At 46.6% G+C, this 10,019-nt stretch overlaps 1 protein-coding gene across 1 annotated transcript in view; it reads right to left on the bottom strand.

Annotated features, from left to right (window-relative positions):
* cadm4 (cell adhesion molecule 4) overlaps positions 1 to 7,172 on the bottom strand; it is a 142,895-nt gene extending 135,723 nt beyond the window's left edge. Inside the window, exon 1 of the mRNA XM_068569389.1 lies at positions 6,800 to 7,172. Coding sequence (XP_068425490.1) covers positions 6,800 to 6,872 — 73 coding nt within the window. The 5' untranslated portion in view covers positions 6,873 to 7,172. The remainder of the gene's footprint in view (positions 1 to 6,799) is intronic.
* Positions 7,173 to 10,019: the final 2,847 nt, after the last annotated feature.

Consider the following 10,019-nt stretch of genomic DNA (forward strand, 5'->3'; position numbering starts at 1 on the left):
GCGGTAAATCTCGCCCCAGCACATTAAGAATGACCGCAGGCTCCTTCCTCTAATTTTTTCCCCTTTTCTTTACTCTGTCCATCCCTCGCTCTTTCCTTCCTGCAAGCACTCGGGGGTCTTTGAGAGCGGCCAATTCTCGAAGATTGTTTTCATGTGCTTGTAATTAATTGCCTATAATTAGTGGTTGTTTAAGGTTTGCTAATGAAGTGGATACAATACGTACTACTCCTGATGTTGTCTCAGGCTTGAGAAAGAAATTAAGAATAGTCAAATTGAGACAAGCGGCAGAGAGTGTAGCCGTGTGGATGGGAAGTATCGTGAAAGCTGCAGTAGATTTGTATTTTTTTCCAGTAGCTGTGTCAACAATCACTTGGCATGTGTCCAGAATGTAGTCGGCCAATCTGAGTTTGATCTACTGGCAGCTGCTGTTATCACTTGTTTTTCTGTGAGCGATAGCATTTGGTTTTTTAAAGTGCATACAGTGAAGCAGAATGTGTGCTTTTCTTGGACTTTTGCAAAAGATAATGTGATCCTCTTTAGCTTGCTAAATACTTTATTCTTTATAGACCATGTCCCTTTTTTCTCCCAACCTAAAGGCTCTTTAAAAAAATGCTTTAAATACTCATTATGATCTATTGAGTTTTTATAATACTTGAATGATAATAGAGAAAAAAACAAGTCCTAACTGAAGTTTCTGGAACTGACGTTACTACTTAATCTGTGTCAGTCGTGATCACAGCTCAAATGAATTCGCCACTCGTGGGAGAGACATTTGGAGAGTTCTCTAAGATAGAAACCTCATCGGAGACCTCTTCAGTATTGTTGCGGCCGCCTTCTAAAAATCTCCATTTGATTTCCCAGTAGATGGTGCACTGTTTTGACTGGCAATTTTCAGCATCCGACAATCTCATCAAAGGCAACCTATTAATGCCGATGATACGAAGGATTCTAAATGGCAGACAGATGAATAGCCCTGTGCGTGTGTGGGTGTTTAATTCGCCGATCCCAAGCACTGTGCGGCTTCTCTGAAAGTAGGAGGACTGGCCATGAGCTGCTGGGGAGCAATTTTAATACTCTCTTGGTTGTGTGCTCATGTGTGCGTGTGTGCATGCGTAGGCTGTGACCTCATCGATCATGACACCTTGTCTCTCTAGTGTGGTCACCTACACAGTGCTTGCCCCCTCTCCGTCTTTATCTTTGTGCATCACCATCCATCTTTCTGTCTCTCCTCCTCCTTGTCGTTGTCCTCCTCCTCCTTGTCCTCCTCACCGGCAAACCTGTTCTCACACCAGCACCCGGTACCTTTTTGCTTTGGTCCCACCTTCTTAATCTCACCTTTCCCTACATCCTCATTCTATCCTTCTAAATCTGTCATTTGGCACAGCAGGAGTTGCCGCTCCCTCGTCTTTCTTCTTTTTTTCCCCTTTTTTTTTTTAACACCCATCCATTTCAGAGCTGAAATCCTGCAATCATTCACTTGTTTGTTGTACTCCTTTCTGCCCGACTCTCTCCTCTGCTCCGCTCCTCCCTGCTTCACTGGTCTGTGACGCATGCCTGTGGCGCCCCCCCTTCTCCTCACTCCCTTCCTACACTCTTTTATACACTGTGCGGCCAGCCGTCTCTCCCTCTCTCCACCACTCTGTTTCAACCTCTCTGACCCTATCAGTCCCTCGGTGCCCCGGCTAAGCCTGGTCACTCTTCATCAGCTAGCCTCCACTGGACACAGAGACCTCCCAAGGGTAAGGGGAAATGGGGTCTGGTTGGCAACCTCCGTGCCCAGCCTTGACAGTTTCACCTGGGTTTAAGTCCTTCACTGATCCTCCTTACCCCTGGATGAGCAACTCATTACCAGCCTTCCCCTGCTCTTGTCTCAACATCAAGTCTTCCAGATGGGATGTGTATTAGCCTCCACCCTTGCAGAGTAACACAGTCTCCAGCTCTTCAATTTTAGGCACTTGCCCTTTTCAGCTCAATCAGCCTCTCTCGCCCAATCACAGCGAGTGAGGGGCTCCGCCGCAGCGTCTGAGTGAGGATAATCACCTTGGTTACCCGCGCTACTGGAGGCCGTTGTCTGGCCAAGTTAGCTCTAGGCCCTGCGGGAGCTTCAGAGACAGGTGTCAGTGCAACAGGGGAGGGTGTTAAACAAGCCCAGGGCCAAGCAGGAGGCATAAACGTTTACTCTTAGTCATGGAGACTGTGTCACCAATAGCGAGGAATGCTTACCCCATGGCGTTAAGTGTTTTCATGGTTTTTCAGACTCAGAATTTCTGCTTTCTCCCTCCATCTCTGTTCCCCAGACAGCATTCAACTATGACTGGCTTAAAACACCTTGTACCCCAGTAAAAAGAATACATAGCAACTGCCTTTGTGTGTGGTGCCAAGAAAGCAGTGCGGAGGGAGTCGCTGTTTACCGATTTCACACTTCCGTGGCAAAGACAAATACAGCGAGAGGGGTCAGCGACCGGAGGAAAGCTGCTGGCTCAGGGGACATCAGGTCACGGTGCAGAAAGCTGCACCCAAGGGGGGCGTTTCGCATTTGTACCGAGTCAATCAGATCAGATGGAGTTAAAATGCGTGGGATTGATTGGCAGCCTTCTGATGCCACCAAATGGCGGAGACGTCCTTGGCATCCGACACAGCATTTAAAAACTTCAGCGACAAAGTTGGTGAAACGCCAGTTGCTCTCAGAGAGCGACACATAAGGACGGCATAGATCACCATTATGATAATCACAAGCGGCACTGTCTGGGGAATAGTAATGGGAAGGAGATGAGGTGGCAGCTATAAAGAGTGTTTCTACATTAGCACTGGCCTGATTAGATTGACAGAAAGTTTCACTAATGGACAATTAAACAAATGGTCAAATGAGATATAAGGCTTCAATTACCAATTGGTGTGTTTGTGTGCCCCTTTTAATCATTGTGCCTCGTGCATTCTGTTGGTACATGAACCTATCAGCGAGGACAAACCCAGAGAGAAACCAGTAAACAGGATGTGTCCTTGCAGTGGAAACGAAATGAATTGTCATGTTTTTCCTCCCTTAATTTCTATTTAAGTGGATGTAAAAATAAAATCCTCTCTGGACCTAGTCTATAATGCTGGAGGGAGTTATTGAGATGCAATCATTGCGTGAAACAACAGCAGTTCAAAACAAGGAGTTATAGATCGCATTGAGGACTAGGAGGCGGATTAGAAGATAATTACTGTAAAATACATCACCTGTACTAAACGGTGAGCCGAGGAACTTCTTCTGCTTCTGAGTAATGGACCCATAAAAGCCCAGGGGAGAATAAAAACAGCCCACACTAAGCTCCGTAACTCTCTCAGTCATGACTTTCCCAAAGAGCGACACAGTCCAAATTGTTTATGGAGCTTATGTGTGAGCAGTTGCTCAGCTGAGATAGTGAGCCACTCTGTCAGGACCCTTTAAGACTGCATCGGTTGATCAAACAGGGCCGTGCACGACAGCAGTAGGCAGTGTATTTAAAAATAAAAATTAAAAAAATTTTAAAAGGCTAATTTCAGCTCCTCTTGTGTAGACGGGCATGCCAGCACCGCCTGCCAAATTCAGCTTGTCCAATTATTTAGACCTACAAAAGACAGGGAATCACAGAGAAGAAAAAAAAGGAATGGAAGACTGAAATCTGATTGTGCGCTGTGCGCTGAGCTCAAATTTACACCGTGAACCGGCAGATGGCAGGGCAGAGAGCAAGGAAGGGCGGTCTCGCTCTTTTTAATTAAAGTGTCGACAAGTTTATTTTATTTTGGGGGTGAATTATTCTCCAAGGTTTGGATCAAAGGATAAACCTTGGCTTACTGGGATGACTTTTTCAGTGCATTAGAGAACAAAGAAAGGCGCTGAAACAGCAAGCACTGCGCAACGTGGAAGAAAGCAAGCAGGCACTCTTGACGTGACGCAAACTGCTTCGGACGAGCATGAGAAACTGCAACGGCTCGGGCAAACTCTTGCATTAGCGATCTTTTTCCTACCTTCAAAGGAAACTCGAATGTACTACGCAAGCCGTCTGTAGGCAACGTCTGCATGTGCATGAGCACATGTGTGTGTCTACACCTGCGTGTGTGCTGAAGCGCGTCCTTATTTTTTGTTTCTGTGTGTACAGCATTTCCCTTGATGTTTGTGTTTACACGCCAGGCCTCTCTTCTGTGACTCACAGCGACATTGATTTATGCATGGCCTCTGTGTGTGTGTGTGTGTGTGTGTGTGTGTGTGTGTGTGTGTGTGTGTGTGTGTGTGTGTGTGTGTGTGTGTGTGTGTGTGTGTGTGTGTTCCTGCACACATATACCAGCTATAATTGGTATTCAAATCTCCTCCCACAAGTACGTCCAACTGCTGCCGTTTTTCAATGCCAGAGAGCCCCAGCCAAGGTCCAAACAGCCTGATGAGGAACAAGCTCAAAACGGATGGCTCTCATTGCCCACGTTGGAATAAACAAATGGAGGTGATTTAAGGCACACAGCGATAAGGCAGGTGGTAATGGAGGCATGGGAGAAGAATAGGGAGGCGGAAGAATGGAAGTGATGGAGAAATGTGTGGTAGCTATTAAGGGTAGGCAAGCAGCAGAGGTGGAGTTAACGGCATTTGTTACTGTACGTGGGGTTTTAGCTTGGCCCACAGCTGCTGTGGATCAGCCACCCCCACAAAGCGCACAAACACACAGCACTGACTCTGTGAGCGAGTGATTGTGTACGTGCAACTGTGTGTGTGTGTGTCTGTGTGTCTGCGTGTGTGTGTGTCCCGCAGGCTTGCCTGTCAGACACACTGTGAAGTCTTTCTGCCTTTCTTCTCCCCAATCTTTCTCTCCCTCTTCTGCCTTTCTCGCTCCATCCATCTTTCCATCCCTCCGTCTCTCCTTCGTTCTTTAAAGGAGGGCCAAGTCTCCCGGCCTCGCCATCTTCACAGCACCCTCTCAATCTATCTGTCTGCTCATCCGTCTATCTGCCCAATCAATCTGTCCATCTCTATCCTGGCATAATAACAACCCCCAACGCCTCCCACCATTTCTCTCCTTTTTTTCCCTCTTTCTGCAAGATTAGTTATGTGATTTTCCTCCGTGGAAGAGGAATTATCAAGAAACGCTGATTTGTAAATCGGAAATAAAGTTTTTAACACATGCACATGCATGAAACAGACCATCTCTACACTTCCTTCTCTCCCTCCTTCCTCCATCCACCCCCTGTCTCTCCCAGGCCCCTGTCAGTGGCTAGATTAATGACAGTGATCAGTGAGCAGCCCCCAGCAGAGGTTGCCTGCAGCTCAGGCAGAACCTGTCACTGTAAGAAGCACACACACACACACACACGCACACACACACACACACACACACACACACACACACACACACACACACACACACACACACACACACACACACACACACACACACGATTATGCATATAGATAAACCCTCCCACTGCTACAGGAGCAGACGTACAAATGGGTCCACACATACACACAGACGCACAAAAGGGAAGAAATCAATACGCAGACCATGGAGAGGTTGGTATGGCTGTAGCCAGAGGAATGGCTATGGAGCAATGTGGCGTTGCCTATATAAAGAGAGACATCATCACAAAGGCACAGCACAGGTCTGACTGACAATCCGACCTAGCACTTAACCCTTTCACTGCCCCGGGACAACGTAAACAAAAGCCCCATAGAGCACAACAACCGCAGGACACAAATCAATGAGGCAAACCCAGTGTGCTCTTCCTCGTTGCCATTCCTGCTCAGTCAGGATTACTGGTGCTTTGGGTGGAATTTAATAAGGTGTGTTATGAGACTATATTTTACGATATCCAAGCAGATGGCACAGAATAACGTGAGGCTAAAGTTGCTCAGAGTCATGATTGAGCCAAATCCAAATCCTTATTTTTGCAGCAGATGCACTTGTTATATGGTAGTGAACATGAAATGCATTGTGCCCATCAGGGAGCAATGCAGGACTATCCCAGACTGAGAGGTTCCAGTGGGGAGAATAAACGCAACAAGAAAGGCACCACTGGTGTCATAAAAGGCAACACAATGGATTGTTAGATATTATTGTATCTGATAAGGCGGGGTCTCAAAGGTCCTTTTAGTTCCACACACTACTGCAGAATATAAAAAGCAGCAACAAACAGCTGGGCCTGTTGTGTGTCACATGTCTGGTCCACTGCGGGCATTTGTTTTGAGCCCTCATCATGTTCCTGTCAGAATATTCAATCGGAGCTCTCTACATAAATGGCTGCATGCACATACGTCTCCCGGGGACCCGGTCCCGGCTGCCACAATAACTCCCAAACAGGGTCTGACCAGAATGAGGAGGAAAAAAAAGCATAAATGCCTTGACGCACGCGAGTCAACAGAGCATGAGAAGATTTCACAACATATGTCTGCGCGGGTAAACAAAGTGTCCGTTATCCTGCGCCTTTCACTTTTGTTTTTATTTTAGGGTCTTTCCAGCGGAACCGCTTGAAGAAGTGCTCATCACAATGACTCATATCCAAATACAAATACGGATGTACCCCAGACTTGCGCAATGGGCTTCGCTTCTAATCATCCTTTTGGTGAATACTAACAGTCCGCAGGACGATTGTAAACTGCAATAACCGCACGTGCTGTCGTCCCGCGGGGAGCGCCTCCTTCCCCTTCTCCCTGCCGGACAAGTCAGAATAAACTCGGTTTTCCAGCTTCTTTTTAGAGGACTTAGGGAAACTTGTGCGGGAAAAAAAGCCACAACACATCGAGGCGGCTTACCCACTCTTCTCATTCACATCACACTCACTCACTCTCTCTTACCGGTGCGCACCAGGCAGGCGGCGGTGATGATGGCGAGAGGGACGCAGTAGTTCCACACGGTCGCGAGAGCCATGGCTGTCGCTGTTATTCCCCTCTGATCTCTTCCTCGGTATTCCTCTTCCTTGGAGAAATCAGAGTGACATGAACCCGCAGGTTCACTCTCCGGCAGCGCCTTCCGCGTCTCTGTGTGCGTGTGTGTGTGTAAACTGCGTGAACGAGTGTGTGTGCGCGCGTGTGTGCGTGTGTGGCTGTGTTTTGTCAAGCGCTCAGTGCGTGTAGTGGCAGGTCTTTACATAGTAATGCTCCTTCTCTTCTCACACAAACACACACACTTTCTCTCCCTCGGAATGCCTGAGTGTGACGGCTCGGCCGGTTTTTCTTGGTTACTTTACATTGTAAATATATTTAAAAGCAGCCACTAGGGCGGGCCCGTGTGTGCGTGTTTCCGACCAATTGCAGAGAGCTGGAGCAGGTGGAGGGGTGTGTGGATGAGGAAGAGGGGCTGGGCTTGAAGAAGAACCCGGCTCCGGGCCTGAGAGGAGAGAGCGGGGGAAGGAAGACGGGATGCATAGTCCAATTAATTGAAATCAATTCGCTCTAAATGTGATTGATATCCAACATTAATTTCCTGACGCAAATTACCAATTTATTTCATATGCAGTTGCACGGACCGAAGATTATCAGTGGCACAGTGATAAAGATGACGAAAATGAACCAGATGTTTACTGTTTGAAGAAACAATAATGCCGCAGTCATTAGTCTATTCTGAAGTCAACTGCAATGGTATTGTGCAGATTTATCAGCACATATATCACATATGAAATCTAGTTTCCTCTGTTTTTTGTGTGAAACTATTTTTGTAAATGAAAAAGAGATAATTGCTTCCCCGTCGATACGCGTTTTCCATACTTACACCTGAATTAACCAGTACCCATAACCACCGAGGGGGGCGCTCTCCTTTTCACAGGAGGTCAATATGCTTTTTGAAAAAGTCTTTAACCTAACACCGCAAGCTAGCCTACTAAAAGTGCTAATAGTTTGCCACAGACAGACTCACATTACTATTAGTGTCCGCCATCATTATGGGAAGGTCCCTACAGAGGAATACAGCGTGTTTCCTTACCCTTTGGTGTTAAGGAGCAGTGAAATTTCCGGGAGAAACCTGTCCCTCTCTTGACTGCATTCTTCCACCGTGGACCTCGTTTGGGTCACAGCGCCCACAGTGACGTCACCACCAGTCTGCTTTTCGGCCTTGTAGCAGCTGGTTCACCCTCCTTTTCCTGTTGCAAAGGGTCATTTAGCTCTTCATCCATATCCTCTGGCACACACAACATCTGGCACAGTAAGAGGAAAGAACCTAGTTGTTGTAGAGCTCTGTCTGGACGGCACCATGATGGCACGCGCGTTTCCACTGTTGTCTTCCTGCGAAAACGTGACCTCGCGAGAACGAGCACTTTCAGGGGACAGAAACTGTCTATCTTCAGAATGTGTTGACCCTACTTGTGAGTTAACACAAACATATAAGGACATGGGGTTAAAATCATTAATTAGTGCCTAAAATATTTATGTATTTATTATTGTAAACATGTAGGAAGTTGTTTAACACAATGCACCCTTTTTGTCTTATATAATTACAATTACGTTTTTCATTAATTGATTAAAATGTCTACGTTGTCCTTGAAATGGTGGCAAACTGAATTGTTTTCTTTATGATTATTTGATTTATTAAAGATTATTCATGTTCGAAGAAAATGTTACATATTGACTCGCTGCCTAATTCAAATATGTTCAGCTTTCTTCATGTGTATTGAGATTAGAGGCCATTCTGTTGCAGAAGCTGCTTAGTCTCCAAAGTATGCATCGGACTCATCAAGGAGAGCAAGGGACAGACCTGAGAGTATTCCATTAAATCACCGTTCACAATGATGGTAATGGCCCGGAACAAAAACTCCAGCTCCGGACGAACCAGAGTTTCTCCTCATCTGTAGTCAGGGCCTATTAGGTTCCTCTAAAGAGGCTCTTTAACTTTGCCCTCATGCTGTGGTCACAGTTTGACCATGATTGTGTTTTCCAGTCAGAGCGCACTGCTCCATTATGAAAATTGTTTCTCTTTCCACATCTCCGTTTCCCCCTGCCTAATCTAGTGTTGTGCCATGGGTTTGAAGCTTTTCAGGCATGTCTTTTGAAACTATCTTTGGCGCCCCTTTCAGGTAGCTTTAGGGGTAGCATGTCATGGGTTTCAAATCTGTTTAGGCCTCTCTCTCATCTGACACGAATCCTGACACTTCGGTCAGTTTGGTTCAAACAGTCAGTAAAGTTCAAACAGGCAGTAAAGCATCAAAGCTGTCTATTAGCATTAATATTAATATTCCTACTCTTGACTTCCATGAAGTTGCTTTGAACTCTCGCCTCACATCTGACCTCTTTTACGTGGATCTGTGTGAAATCTTAAAGACTGCTGCAGGCTGTCTCCCCACTCCGTGAATTTCTTTCTCGACACACGCTTTGACCTTGTTGTTTTGGCGAGGATAGTATCCGCCAAACTCATTCCCCTTATTCCCATCCCATCCTCCCCTGTCAGCCTCTCTTCGAGTGTTTGTTCCCTGGTTGGCAGGGAGGCGGTGGCAGGCAGCAGCTCCCTGTACCAGATGGGGCATTGTCAGGAAGTAATGAGGGGAAAACACCTGCTTCTCCAGCGAACTCCACTCCTTTATTTTCCGCCATTTGACACAACATATGCAGCATGCACATACAAAACCAAGTGTCCGTGACCAGAACAGCAGTGGGCGATGGCATACAGTTACAAATACCTGGCCCTTTGTTGCATTAGTCAATGAGGTGACGTGTTCGGTATAATAATAATAATCCCAGTGTGTGAGGGCTGTCAGGACAGTTGACTATACCTGACTACCTGACGCCATGTCACCGATCTGCACTATTATTTGTGGCTGCTCTGTATTCTCTGTACAGATCCGTCCCCTCCCTAAGCTGTATCCGTGAGGCACTATCAAGGTCAAAATGTCTCTGTAAACTACACTTCTCTCTCTCTCTCCCAACCAGAACCATGTCCCTCTGGGACAGCTCCACTGTGTGAAATTCTTGATACATAATCTTGTCTTTTCTGGCCAACCAGTTGAAGCTCCGGGACCTAAGCCCACAGCGTTTCACTCATGACTGACTCAAAGGCCAAAGCGAGATGGTGCTCACTGACATTTCATAT

The sequence above is a fragment of the Clinocottus analis genome, unplaced genomic scaffold (genome assembly GCF_023055335.1).
Source record: "Clinocottus analis isolate CAN_PGR_092001 unplaced genomic scaffold, fCliAna1.0.p SCAF_9, whole genome shotgun sequence".
Classification (NCBI taxonomy): domain Eukaryota; kingdom Metazoa; phylum Chordata; class Actinopteri; order Perciformes; family Cottidae; genus Clinocottus; species Clinocottus analis.